General features: G+C 35.4%; 1 protein-coding gene across 9 annotated transcripts in view; it reads right to left on the bottom strand.

Moving 5' to 3' along the window:
* The window catches only part of RALGAPA1 (Ral GTPase activating protein catalytic subunit alpha 1), a 294638-nt gene that overhangs the window by 138466 nt on the left and 140773 nt on the right, over positions 1-15399 (bottom strand). For all 9 annotated transcript variants that reach the window (XM_036275297.1, XM_036275307.1, XM_036275315.1 and 6 more), the window contains 6 exons: positions 13598-13791; positions 13254-13352; positions 12301-12456; positions 10620-10748; positions 4890-5015; positions 3672-3730 (listed from right to left, as the gene is read on the bottom strand). In XM_036275297.1, the coding sequence (XP_036131190.1) occupies positions 3672-3730; positions 4890-5015; positions 10620-10748; positions 12301-12456; positions 13254-13352; positions 13598-13791 (763 nt within the window). The remainder of the gene's footprint in view (positions 1-3671; positions 3731-4889; positions 5016-10619; positions 10749-12300; positions 12457-13253; positions 13353-13597; positions 13792-15399) is intronic.

Raw genomic sequence — 15399 nt, 5'->3', positions numbered from 1 at the left:
TAAAGGGATTCCAACAGAAACAGAACTTGTAGAATTTTTGTTCTGTTCCCTAATGTCTTGTGAAACTTCATTTCCCTACTTCAACTGAGTTTCAGCTTGAACGGAATAACATGTGATCAGAATCAGTGGACTTCCATCAGTGTTTTTAAACATAAGCTTCTGATGACAAATACAATGGTTCTAAGAATAAAAAAAAGTCGATCTAGTATCTTGGAATACCTGGCATGTCCTGATACTGATATTTTTAAATTTAGTACAATGCTAAATTTCAGAACAATTCAATGCAGAGACATTTTACTTCATGAACATATTGGATCAGAAGTTCTTTTTTTTTATCCTCACCTGAGGACATTTTTCGATATTTTGTTCAGATAGAGTGTGAGGGAGAGAGAGAGAGAAACATCGACATGAAAGGAACACATCGAGTGGTTGCCACCCACACGACCCAACCAGGGCCGGGGACAAACTGCAACCGAGGTATGTGCCCATAGCAAAACCGAACCCGGGTCTCTCCAGATCGCGGGCCAACACTCTAACCACTAAGCAAAACCGGCCAGGGCTGGATCAGAAGTTCTTAAGTCCTCTCTTTCAGTCTATCACAGTGTTAATGCTATAAACTGTTTACTATCAAAACAACCAGAAAGTCTTCTAAGCAAGTTTACCTCTTTATCTCTTCCCTACTGTTGTGTACCCATGAATCTTAGGTAATAGTTATAGATGTAAATAACCAAGTTTCAGGGTTAACAGTAGAAAGAGCTACAATCATCAAAGAACATTAAACTATAAGGTGAAGCAAAGCTCTTCATGGAGGCAGCTAACTAAAGGCACATTCTGGGAGTACAACTGCTTAACAGTTTTTGTTGTTGTTGTTTTTTGTAATTGAGGGATAAGATTTGCGTGTGCCTGTGTAAGCGCATGTACAGTTTCCTAAAGTCCTAAAGATGTCCAAATGATCTAGATTATTCCCAGTATGGCTCAACTCACTGCTCAATATCAATTTGGGGGGTATAAGTTTCTAAGACCTCATATTCCTGAAACGTACAGGAAAACACATTTAGAAAATGCTTATGTTCAAGTCTTGAATTTTCCTATACTTTTTTTTCTAAATACAGTTTGTTTTTTTCATTGACTTTTTTTGGAGAGAGAGGAAGGGGGAGAGAAAGAGTGAGAGAAACATCAACATGAGAGAGAAACATCTACTGGCTGCCTCCTGCACGTCCCCTATTGGGGATCGGACCCACAACCTGGGCATGTGCCCTGACCAGGAATAGAACCAGGACCTCTCAGTTGATGGGATGATGCTCAATCTACTGAGCCACACAGGCCAGGCTCCTATATTCTTAATACAGTGATACCTCGGTTCTCGAACATAATTCGTTCCAGGAGGACGGTCGAGAACCAAATTGTTCGAGAACCGAAGCAATGAAACCCAATAGGAAATAATGGAAACTGGATTAATTCGTTCCAAGCCCCAGAAAATGCCTATTTACTGGCCTAATTTGTATATAATATGTAGAAAAACATAAGTCTCAACAAGAAATAAAAGTGTACAGTATGTCTAAGGGTTCAATTCAGTGTAAAGCGTGACTCTCTCCACAAAGCGTGACTCTCTCTCTGCACTCACACTGATGACGCAAGCAAGGCGCCCTGGGCCGAATGAACGCCATTCGGCTCAACTCGGCTCATCTCGGAAGTTCGAGTTCCAAATATTTGTTCGGATTCCAAGACAAAAGTTTCTCGAATCTCCTGGTCGAATACCGATTTGGTCGAAATCCGAGGCGTTCGAGAACCGAGGTATCACTGTACAAGCAATTGTGTTAATGATTCCCAAGTCTACTTCTAGGCAGCTTTGTTTTAGGCTTCAATATTCTTTACTTGAGAAGCAACAAAGTTAAAAAGAAAAAGGCAGCAAATCTAGAATCTGAATCTCTAGATTCATATCTGGTCCGGCCATTATTATTTATGCATCTAATAAGGCTCTGAAGACAAACTGTCAAGGTTTTAATCATGGCTCAGCCATTTCTGGGAGATAGGGCTAATGATTTAAATGTGCTGGGCTCCTATAATAGGGAGGATACAAACTGTACTGATCTCCTAAAGTTGTTGCAAAGATTAAATGAGGTAATAAAAGTATTTAGAACACTGTCCAGCACATAAAAGGGGCTTAATAAATGTTAGCTTTCTAAACCATCAGTCTCTTGCTAGCAAAATTGGAAGAATAATGATAGTTCCATTCATTTCTTAGAAATATGATGAGGAATAAATAAAATAATATTATAAGAAAGTTCTTGGAAACTTAAAAGGTTGTCATTATTAACATAGAAAATAACAGAGAAATAGTATTTAAAATAATCATATTTGAGGGTAAAGCTACCAGAAATAAAAATATGATATAATGGAAAAGACAATGTTGTTTTCTGGAGACATCTAGTATTAAAATGAAATTAATGTAAAAAATTTATTCAAAGAGATTTGTTTTTAGTTGACTACTGAGTGAGAAAAATATGGAACTGAATTAAAAAATGGAAGTTATGTCTCATTTAAGCAAACTGGTCATTTTTCATTATTTTTACTTGCTGGAAACAGAAGAAGTTTATTTTAGAATTAAATCCAAATGGTCAAAGCAATAATCTGTAAATAAACTTCTATGAACCATGGGTCAAAAAATGTGTAGGTAACTGGAAAAGAGGAAGCTTTGCAGAGATGTAGGTCAGAGTAGTAGTAACACAGACTACTGTTGAAGCCAATGACATACTATTAGAATTAGATTCAATAAACATAATACTATATGAATTAATGATATTCTAGGGAAGAGGGGAAACCTGACATGCTACTGGGAACTGGCTGATTTAAATCTCAACCTTCTTTGGAAAGGTTTAATGAAACAGAAAATGCCAATGCTTCTTACTAAGACATTTAAAAAGGAAAACATTCTAGAATATAACATTTATATTATATAACATATATGTAAGTCATATATTAGTAGTATATATTATTTATATTTTATTTTTTAAAAATATCATGATCGCCTGGCCAGTGTGGCTCAGTGGTTGAGCGCTGACCCACGCACCAAGAGGTTGCCAGTTCGATTCCTGGTGAGGGCACATACCCATGTTGTGGACCAGATCCCCAGTGTGAGGAATGCAGGAGATGGCCAATCGATGTTCTCTCTCATCAGTGTATCTATCTCTCTCTCCCTCTCTCTCTCTCTCTAAAATCATAAAGAAAAAATATATATCATGATCAAATATTTATTAATATCAATATATACTATTTTTAAAAATATATTACTTTCTACAGTAAAAATATTTTATTTTAATTCAATTTAACAAACATTCCTTGGGTAACTGCTACTACATTTCAAGGTATTGCATAAGAAACAGTAACAAATATAATCTAAAGGGAAAGAAAAATGTACTTGAATATAATTAAAAGAAGTCATTTTCAATATACAGGGTAAAGATACTGAAAAGGGTGACTAATATTTTTTTATGAAAAAATATTCATATTTAAATCATGATAAAAGTATTTAATCATCCACATAATTTAAATTTGTAATTCAGAATAGTTTTTGTGTATCTGAAACAATGTGGGCAGCTAAATAATTTGATCAACTTCTAAAGATTCAAACACAGAATAGTTATGACAAGTCTTAAAAATATCTGACCTACCGTGCAGGACCAGAGGGCTCATCTCTTGCCGAGCTTAATACAGTTTTGATTATAAGTTCCTAAAATAAGGGGGGAAAATGAGCAATGAGTAAGAGTTCATTCATTAATTCAACAAATACTTACTAAATGGCTACTATGCCAGGTGTTAGGAATACTAGAGAGAAATAAAACAGTCTTTATTCTTCCATATATACTCCTTTTAATAGAGTCCAATATTACTCATAAAATTAGCTAAATAAATAAAACAACAGTATGGTCAGAATGTCCCTTCAAAATTCATATGCTGAAATCCTAACTCCCAATGATGATGGTATTAGGAGATGCTTAGGTCATGAGGATGGAGCCTTTATGAATGAGGTTAATGCTCTTACAAAAGGACCCCCACAGAGCTTCCTGGCTTATTCTACTTTGTGAGGACACATGGTGAAGGCCCAGGATGAACCAGGAAGAGGGCTCTCACCTTAACATAACTATGCTAAAACCTTGATCTTGGACTTCTCAGCCTTCAGAAATGTGAGAAATAAATGTGTTGTTTTTATAAGCTACCCAGTCTGTAATATTGTACAGTAGTCCAAAATAACTTTTTTCTGACTTTTTACTTGAAGTTTTAAAAAAGGTTTATGAACAAGTAGTAGCATATCTGCTCCTAATCAGACACTATTATCTTTATTTTTAAGGTTTAATATTTAGGGTAAGTTCCATCAGCAATAATATAGTCACTTTAATTTTGCACCAAGCAAAATACTGTTCAAGCCTGTTAATACTTTAGGTACATGGGACTCCAAACTCCAATTCCTATAGCAGAACAGATATTCCATTACATTTTGTTTGATTCCTCACACTGGGGAATTGGGAGAGGGAGAGAGTCAACATGTAGGTTTAATGCCATTTCAGTCATAGAAGCCTTACATCAGCAGCACAGTGTCTGGCACATAGATTGTTTCAATAAATGTTCAGTGAGTGAATAAATGAATCCTAAAAGACTGACTTATAAGTGGGTTTAATAATAAGAAAACATTTCCAAAGCAGTTATAAGCACACAAAAAAGGCTATGCTCCTAATAAACATTCCAGCCTTTGTGCTCTGAGGAGTATGGCTGGTTAATGTTCTTTAACAACTATGTGGATTTCTAAGAAAAGAAAGAATACAAATTTTATTGAATATACATTATGATTACATAATCATTTAAATGCCAAAAATTAGCAGCTGACTTCTTACCTTAACATCTGTAAACTGAGACACAGCAATGTCAGAAATATTGGGATGGAGAGCAGGCAGTTCACAATATAAGTTAGGAAAGCAAACCAAAGATCCCAGAAGAACTTGTGCTTCCACTCTTGGTGCCTACATGAATCCAGAGTTTAAAATCTTTAAAATGTATTTATGTTATTAAATTACCATAAAAATTACTTTATCACCTAACTATATTACACAGAGAAGTGAGCAAATAGGACAAAACTCAAAAGGAAAAGGTGAAACACAAAAAGATTAGTTTTCACTTATATTGCAACAAATAGTACACAAAAAAGGCTATGCCCCTAATAAACATTCCTCAAGAACAGCTAATAAACAGAAATTAGACACAGTTAATGAGACTACAAATAAAATATAGCTTAGCTAACAGCATAAAATTACCCTAGTTTTAAGGAAAAATATAAATACTTTTTTAAAAAAGCAACTCAAGCCCTGGCTGGTTTGGCTCAGCAGTTAGAGCACTGGCCTGTGGTCTAGAGAGACCCAGGTTCAGTTTCCGCTAAGGGCACGTACCTTGGTTGTAGTTTGTCCCCGGCCCTGGTTGGGTCGTGTGGGTGGCAGCCACTCGATGTGTCCCTTTCACGTCGATGTTTCTCTCTCTCTCTCTCCCCCTCCCACTCTATCTGAACAAAAATATCAAAAAAATGTCCTTGGGTGAGGATAAAAAAATAAATAAATAAATAAATAAAATAAATAAGCAACTCATGCCCTGGCTGGTTTGGCTCAGCGGTTAGAGCGTCAGCCTGCGGTCCAGAGAGACCTGGGTTCAGTTCCCGCTAAGGGCATGTACCTCGGTTACAGTTTGTCCCCGGCCCTGGTTGGGTTGTGCGGGTGGCAGCCACTCAATGTGTCCCTTTAACATCGATGTTTCTCTCTCTCTCTCTTCCTCCCACTCTACCTGAACAACAACAAAAAAAGCAACTCATACATCATAACACATTGTTCTTTTAAACATTTTTTAAATTAAATTTATTGGGGTGATATTGGTTAATAAACAACACATTGTTCTAATGAGCATATGACTCAATGTCATTAATTTATATTTGTTACTACCTAAGGATGAGTAAAATAACTAAGGATGAAATGTTAACTATATTTTCAAGAAACAGGCCCTAGTCTAGATGAATTTTATATTATGCACATGAGAAAAAGAACTGCCTGTTCCACTTAAAAGCGAAATTGGCATTAATGCTTGGACTGCAGATGAAGACAACTTTTCATCTTTTTTCCTTAGCTGTATTAAGTCATTTCTTTTTTTCTTTTTTCTTTTTTGGTATGTGCCCCTAGCAGGAACTGAACCTGGGACTCTCTGGTCTGCAGGTTGATGCTCCAACCACTGAGCAAAACCGGCCAGCACGTCATTTCTGAAGTATCAGTACGCAACATTTCTTTTTCTTCTCTGACTTCTTACATGCCTACCAAACACTAACATCAACCTACTAATATATGGCTATATTTACTAAAATAATTACAAATTGATTTATGCTTAATACCTAACAAAAATGCTAAAACAACCTATTAGAAATGTAAACTTCTATTCACATAAATCAAGAACCTATCTTTAAGAGGATTTCCTTACGTTAATAAATACTGTAATAGAGAGAAGGTAGTAATCGATTATGATTTTCAACAAAGCTTGTTTCTGTATTTTAAAAATTATCTAGATTTATAAGGCAGCAGCATAAACGTGCAGGGTAAGCTGGTAGCCACCATCCCAATTTAAAGTAAGTTATCCTATAAAAATAAAATTGATAAAAAAATATTTAATGAAAGAGATTACCTAAACGTTTTTGTTGAAAAGGTGGATAAAGTAACAGAATGTTCAGGTATATGGATAAAATGGGGGCAGGCCTGAAATGTGATTGTAATTAAGGAAAGCAAAAAGTAATCAATTATTTTGTAATCTGCCTCACAGGGGATGAGATGGGTGATTAACAGAAAGAAGATGGTATGTGTGGGATCTAAAATGGAAATCCAAAGTGCAAGATTTAGACTGTGTACCACCACATTATTCAGAGGAAAAGACTGTCCTTAATCTGATAGTGGAGATGTGGGTATCAGGTTTGATTCCTGTAATTATTTTGGTTTTCTATGCTGCTTTTTTCAACAGGTATTCCTCATATGAACCAGTAAATGACTATTTTCTAAATTATCCCAACAATGTTACTACATAAGCAGTCTTCTAGATGTGCAGGAGGGAAGTCATATAAAATGATGCCTAAGGACATTAGGGCTTAATTCTCCTGCAGAACCTTGAGAAAGGTTGCATGAAATATGCTGGGTAGTCATCTGGAATAACTGGCTTGTTGAAGTTATAATTTTCATAGTAAACTGATAAAAATGACATTGGTTTATGTATTTATCCCTTCTGAGTTCTGTAAACTTTTAGCCAGTACGTAAAAGAATGATAATCTGTGTACACTGATAATATGATAATAGCCTTATAAGTTGTTTACCATTTAAAAATTGTTTTCCTTTCTTGATTTTAGAGAGAAAGGAAGGGAGAAGGAGAGAGAAATAGAAATATGAATGAGAGAACATTGATTAGCCGCCTCCTGCATGCCCCACACTGGGGATTCGGCCCACAACCTGGCATGTGCCCTGATTGGGAATCGAACCAGAGACCTCTTGGTGCATAGGTTGATGCTCAACCACTGAGCCACACTGGCTGGGCTTGTTTACTATTTTTAGTTTGTCTTCTATTTAATCTACTCCTTGTAATGTATTTATTTAATATTCCCAAAGCACACATTCAATCTCTCTCTCTAAGTTAAAAAATTTAGCCCTGGCCGGTTTGGCTCAGCGGTTAGAGAGCATCAGCCTGTGGTCCAGAGAGACGCGGGTTTGGTTCCCATTAGGGGCACGTGCCTCGGTTGCAGTATGTCCCTGGCCCTGGTTGGGTCATGTGGGCGGCGGCCACTCAATGTGTCCCTTTCACATCGATGTTTCTTACTCTCTTCCTCTCTCTCTCTTCCACTCTATCTGAACAAAAAATGAAAAAATGTCCTCAAGGAGAGGATAAAAAAAAATTTAACAGTTTATCTAATATAGAATTGTAATCTGAATCCTAGTATTCAAAATCTTCCAAGACGTAGTAGTCTAAAGCAGTGCATCTTAATCATTAATGTCCATATCAATCATTTGAGATACAGTTAAAATGCATATTCTACTTCAATACATCTGGGATGGGGTCTGAGATTTTGTATTTCTACCAAGATCATGCCAAATGTTTCCAGTGTGCAGACCATGCTTTGGATAACTGGGATCTAAAATACCTTTCTGTTTTCTCTTTCCTACTGTCTAGTTAGGTTAAGCAGCTTCTAAACCAAATGGATTACTTGTCATTTCTTGAACGCTGCTTGCTCATGCCTGTTTCCTTCTGCCTGGAATACTATCCCTAATCTCCATTCTAACTTATAAAAAAACTACTAATCTTTCAAGGACATATTCAGGTATCTTTTTTTTTTTTTATCCTCACCCAAGGACATTTTTCCATTTTTTGTTCAGACAGAGTGGGAGGGAGAGAGAGGAAGAGAGAGAGGGAGAAACATCGATGTGAAGGGACACATCGAGTGGCTGCCACCCGCACGACCAACCAGGGCCAGGGACAAACTGCAACCGAGGTACGTGCCCTTAGCGGGAACCGAACCCGGGCCTCTCTGTACCGCAGGACGACGCTCCAACCGCTGAGCCAAACTGGCCAGGGCATATTCAGGTATCTTTTACATGAGACCCCCCCCCACCCCAATATCCCTAAATAAATAAGATCTCTCCTTTGTCTGAATTACCATATAATTTTTTAAATGTAACAAACTCTCATATTGCACAAATAATATATCATATAATGTCCCAATCATCTCAAAAATATTAATTACTTTAATCCTCATAACATAACTCTATGAGGAAGGTTACCTCCATTTTATAGAGGAAGAAACTGAGACACAGAAATTAAATAGTAACTTGCACAAGGTCTCAGAGCTAATAAGTGGCAGAACTGGGATTTGAACCCGGGCAGATGAACTCTAGACTCCATGCTTTTAACCACTATGCTAAGCTCTTGCTATTGGCACCTATTTGTTGTCCTATATTCTATAGTTGTTAATACACTTTCGTATCTTCCCAGCAGCAGATTATATGTTGACTGAGCACAATTTTATCTCATTTATTCTATATCCTTCTGTATTCTACCCAAAGGAACACTTTGTACACAAGGGGAAATAAAAGTTTAGTAACAGTAAAAGAGCTTAGCACCATGTTTAACACACACTAGGTGCTGAATAAATACTTACACATTCAATTAATAAACACCTATAAGTGTGATGCTGGGCTAGGCCCTAGAGATGCAAGATGAGTAGGACATGATCACTGCTCTCAGTAGGACATGATCACTGCTCTCAGAGAAATGAGATTAATAACTAGCTATAAACACAAGTTCTCTTTATATTTGCACATTTCATCTAGGTGATTGCACCCAGTATCATGGGTTTCAATACCATCTATAAAGTAATGTTTCCCAGCTTTACATTTTCAGTCCTGATATCTCCTTTGAGCTCCTGAGTAATATATACAATGGCCCTCTTGACATCTCCTGATGCATGTCTAACAGGCTGCTTACTGTGCCCCAAACAGAACAACTCCTCATTCACTATTGGTATTTTGCAGCTTATAAATGAAAAAAAAAATGTATATAAAACTGCTTTGCAAGTTATAAGGTGTTAGTCAAGTATTACTGATTTTTCTCTCCCAAATACTCTTAAAAGCTTCTAGTAGGCTTTTAATTAACACTTATTTCTTATTTATATTTTGCTCCAGAGTGATATTCCTAAAATACAAATTTGATCATGTCATTCCCTTCTTAAAATCCTTCAATGACTATTCATTCCTCCCTTAGGATGAAATCTATTCTCTTTAGCACTATAAACACTGTCACTTTCTTTTCAGTTAACCTCTGCCACTTGAAATGAACATGTTCCAACTATACTGAGTTACTTGGCACTGCCTCATAGCTCTATAACTGTATAAAATATCCTTACATGCTGTTTTAGAGTTTAGTGTATTACTAGAGCATATTTCTCGGTTACCTCACTTCTGTTTTTCTTTTTTGATTATAGTCCATTGCCCTTTCTTTCTTCCTCTGTTTGTTTCCTTAGATTTCCTCAATTTAAAATTTTTTTGCTTATCAGATTTAGTCCACTTTTATGCTCCTAGGTCAATTCATCAACTATTTTAGTACTTTCTTATACTTCAGAATTTCTTATTTATTTTTCTCATGTAGGAGAAGCAACAATTCCAATTAAACTGTGAAATTTCCTAAACATTAGATTGTTTTATATACATATATATATTATCTTCACCCGAGGACATTTTTCCATTTTTGTTCAGATAGAATGGGAGGGAGAGAGCGGAAGAGAGGGAGAGAGAAACATTGACGTGAAAGGGACACATTGAGTGGCTGCCTCCAGCACAACCCCAACTGGGGCCGGGGGACAAACTGCAACCGAGGTATGTGCCCTTAGTGGGAACCGAACCTGGGTCTCTCTGGACCGCGGGCTGACGCTCTAACCACTGAACCAAACTGGCCAGGGCAGATTGTTATATTTTTATCAATAATAGCTCTTCCTTTTTTGCTTTGTTACCTGAGTTCTGGTTAACTAAAGTTTGTTAGATTATGAAGAACAGGAAATAAAAACTTACATTGAGAAAAGCTGAAGAAGCCACTCTGCCAGCTGCTACAATAAAATCCATAATAAGCATTGTGGCACCAGGCAAACCAAGTGAAAAAAACTGAGGTGAACAGTGCTTGATGATTGTATTGACAATATCCTTAGGATTAAGGAAAGAAGGGGGAAAGCATATCACAAATGTAATCTTGAGTATCAGCTAATCAATGTCCTTAAAAATAGGTATCACATGAAATAATAAAACAGGTGATTACTACATAATGGCTGACTAATTACAAAGACTAATTTTAATTCTCCCAAATAATCCATGCTTATTATTACATTCTGTCAAACGAAAGTAAACTTAAAAAACATTTGTTTTACTGATACCAATACAGCATTTTTTTTTTTTCCACGCCAGAGAGTAAGCTGGAAGGTTCTTTGCTTCAGAGGATTAAAATTGAATTGCAGAGTAGTTCCTTCTGCTACCTATTTGCTTCCATGTGATAACTGATCTCTTAAGTTGTTACATGGCAACTGAAGAGATTCTCTCTTTTAGATACATTGAAATCCTTTAATGATATTTAGCATTGGAAATCTAGATGTAGGCATTTTTGAGGGAATATTCTTAACGTGGTTATTCATGCACTTTGCCTTAAGAATTAATAATGAGAATGCTGTGTGTTATTTGTATTACTCAATGTGATTTATCTTACACAAAAGCTATTTTTCTAGTAATTAAGATCGTAAATTTATCTGAGACCTGTTATAAGGTAGAACATTGCAATTATTTCTAATTAATGCAAGAAGTGTTTTCATTTTTAAGAAAGTGATATAATTATCATCTTTTAATATAAATTTAATGTTCACTATGTAAACTGAAAGTGAAATTTAACCACATTTGATAAAAATGCTTACATTACTTTGACTTATAACCTCCCACACCTTCTAGTTTTATAGACTGGATCAGGACCCCTGAAGTAATGCTCTAGAGTCATAATTATGACTATATAATGTAATGACTGTGACTGATACAAATGCCAAGTCAATACAATTGTCATTATGCTCATATAATTTATGGTGATAAGAAAAAAAAAAGTGATGTGCTGACTCTTAGAGTATAAAATACCTCTGACTATTCATGACTAGATGAGCAAACCCATATGCCTCAAGAGCCAATTATTAAGTAATAATTACAAAATGCCTAAAATGTTGTCAATGTAAGCAAAAGATGGTTTAATTTCTTGAAAAAGTGATCTATTTGGTATAACTTTAGAGAAACAATGCATTTAATAATCAAGTCAATCCCTTGACTACAATAGCTTGTTTTTTCACCTACTTTTAAAAAACAAATGAGGTCATAAAATGAAAGAAACCTGTAAACCAGTAGTTCTCAACCTTCCTAATTCCATGACCCTTTAATACAGTTCTTCATGTTGCATGAGGGCGGACGCGCCTGAAGACGGATAGAGGAGCGGTGTCTGGGTTCCTAAGGCCATAGGAAATATGTGTTTTCTGATGGTCTTAGGCGACCCCTGTGAAAGGGTCGTTCAACCCCCAAAGGGGTCGTGACCCACAGGTTGAGAACCACTACTATAAATAAACCACTACATAGGAAAATTTTTTAATTCTAGACCTTAATGTGAAGAGTTAAACAGAATCAAAAATGAAAGATAAATGTATAAAGCAACTTGCTAGAAAGTGTATATATTTACCTGATCAATATGAAGCAATCCACAATGCATTATATTATAAAAGTGTGTCAGAAAATCTCTATTTGGAGAAACATCTTGTCTTCTTTTCATTGTATTACAAATAAGTTTATAAGCATGTAATTTACCTTGTTTATATTTATCAGTCAACATGGTTGCCTACAATTAAAAGATATTGGTTTTAATACTCAAAAACAAATACCGTTTGTTAAATACTTAAACATGTAAATATATCAAGCAATATATTTATTTTCACTTATTTACGTTGCCCAAATTTCTTTACTGAACTATCAGAATTACCTAAACTATTATCATTAAAATGATACAAATTAGGTATGAATAACTGCAGTTTTACTTAGAAAAATGTACCAAACATATCAAATGATACTTTAAAATATTACATCTTTAAAAGTACATATACAGTCCAGCCGGTGTGGCTCCATGGTTAAGCGTTGAACCATGCACCAAGAGGTCACGGGTTCAATTTCCGATCAGGACACATGCCCAGGTTGTGGGCCCAAAATCGCCCTGGCCGGTTCGGCTCAGCGGTTAGAGCGTCGGCCTGCGGTCCGGAGCCAAACCCCAGAGCAGGGCATGCAGGAGGCAGCCAGTCAATATTCTCTCTCATCAACGTTTCTATCTCTCTCCCTCTCTCCCTTCCTCTTAAAAAAAAAAAAAAGAATAAAATATATTAAAAAGAAGTACATATATAGTGACACAAATACAAGGTTAATATTTCATTAAATACAATAAAAACACAATGTTCTATAAAAATTATGCATCCTGTACAATAATTTTGCTATTCCTGCTCTCCTCACTATATAACCCCTAATGACTAAAAACTAAGTGCTCTAGAAGACTACACAGGAGCTCAAATATCTCTCAAATGGTTAAGAGTGGCCATACTTATGTGCTAAATGAAATGTTTAAATTAATATTTTACATATTAAGCTTACCTTGAAAAGCCAAGGAGTAAGAATTCTCAGTGGAGGAATCAAAACTGGTGGGGAAGGGGAGGTCAGGTTATCAGTTGAAATGCCGAGGTTATCTCTAATCTGTAATTTTCAAATAAAATGCAACAATACTGTGAAAAATGTTCTCCCGTCCAACTTACTTTACCTTAAACTTGAGATGCAGTCCAGTATATACCACTAACTACATATTTAATCATGGTTAAGTGACTTCATCATGGTAAGCACATTTGTAGTAAGGGGAAGGTGGGTGGTGTGACTACGTTATTTAAGGCTTCTGCTTCTTAATACTTTATTTTCTTTCTCCTCTTACATCTTTTCTTTTTTACCTTAGCCAAATTCTGCCAAAGTTCACAGAGGTAATCAAAAACTTGAGCATGTATTTCAGGATCCATAATAGCGTTGACATCGCCCAAAATGCCTAGCATTCTTCGCCACATTACAGTAGCAACATCAGCATGCCATCCTGTGAGAGTACCCCCTGCCATCACACTACAACATTCAGATGGAAATTCACTGATTTCTATAGGAAAAAAAAACCACAAGTGTCAGTAATTTTTCTGGAGAATTGATCACAAAAACACAAAAGAATTGAATTAACAATCTTTTATATCTATATAAGTAAATAAAAGAAATGTCAATATGCATTAGTGTTCCTTTTTTTTTTTTTTGATAAGGTGAAAACATTACCAGTTCATAATTCCTTATTGTGGCAATAACTACTTATTCAATAGTGCTTCTATCTAGATTTACCTAAGGAGGAAATAATGAAGAGACCAGATGAAGAAATTTATGTTGGATATAAAGATAATAACTACTTCAGGTTTTATCAACAAATTAATATAAAATCTCAGGTTAAAGGCAGATCCTGTAGGAAGTCTTTATAAGCCAGTTTTTTTTTTTTGTAGCTAAAACTTCCAAAGAAATACATTTTATAATTATGTCAGACCTACAATTAAAAAGAATATCACAATGGCATGGGAAAATAACATTTTTACTAAAATTTAATCATAATCTAAAATTTCCGTAATTATATTTTTGGTTATTAATACTGGCAAGATTATATGTAAGAAATATAGGTAACTTTGGATTCGATTGTCATTTCTATCACTAATTATGTGATGTACAAGTTATTTAATAACCTCTCTAAGGCTATACATCACCTGTGAAACAGATGGCTTAGCTGGATATCATTTTAGGTCTCCTCCAGCTTTAAAAAATATCTATTATTCTTTAAAAAAATTTTTTTTATTAAGTTTACTGGGGTAACATTGGTTAAAAAATTAGATAGGTTTCATGTGTACAATAGATTAAAAAATCTATTATTCTATGCAATGTATATAGCGAAAAAGGCAAAATCATTAAAAAGTAAAAATTTTTCCTGCTTGATAAAAATCTCAATGTACTGATAATTTACATGTTTGTTGGTATATGTACATCTTTACTCTTAATGTTTACCTTTTTTCTCTTTGCTTATAAACTGTACAACTGGTTTATTATTAAAAAGCTACTGAACAGTCTTTCTCAATAATAAAAATAGGCTTCTGTGTAAACCCACTAAAATAAAAGAAAACCTACAGTTTTAACTACTATCACTGTTAACATCTCCCCTCAGACAGTCCCTTCATAATATTGTGATATATGAACTGCTTTGTCTCTAACTTATCCTTCTTAAAGTAAGCAAAATTTTAAATGATTACAAAGCAAGCAACAATGTGTGATTCCTTTTCTTTTTTTAATACTCACCCAAGTATATTTTAAAATTTATTTTAGGAAGAGAGGAAGGGATAGAGAAAGAAATATTGATGTAAGAAAGAAACACTGATCGGTTGCCTCCCATACATGTCCCAACCAGGGATCGAACCTGTAACCTAGGTATGTATCCTGACCAGAAATCAACCAACTGAGTCATCCGGCCAGGGCACAATGTGTGATTCTTTAAATCCTAGGTTGGGCTGGTGGCGGTATGAGGAATAAAGGGACAACCGAGGAAATTTAATTATGAATTAAAACTGCAGTGATATATCATTAAATATCTTGAATGTGGCCATTATATTGCAGTCATACAGGAAATAAATGTACACTTATTCTTAGGACAGTCTTGATGAAGCATTTAGGTGTGTAGAGTCTG

This window comes from Molossus molossus, unplaced genomic scaffold (genome assembly GCF_014108415.1).
Source record: "Molossus molossus isolate mMolMol1 unplaced genomic scaffold, mMolMol1.p scaffold_m16_p_1, whole genome shotgun sequence".
NCBI classification, from domain to species: domain Eukaryota; kingdom Metazoa; phylum Chordata; class Mammalia; order Chiroptera; family Molossidae; genus Molossus; species Molossus molossus.
Note: the sequence above shows the minus strand (reverse complement) of the source record. Positions and strands in the feature narration are given on the sequence as shown.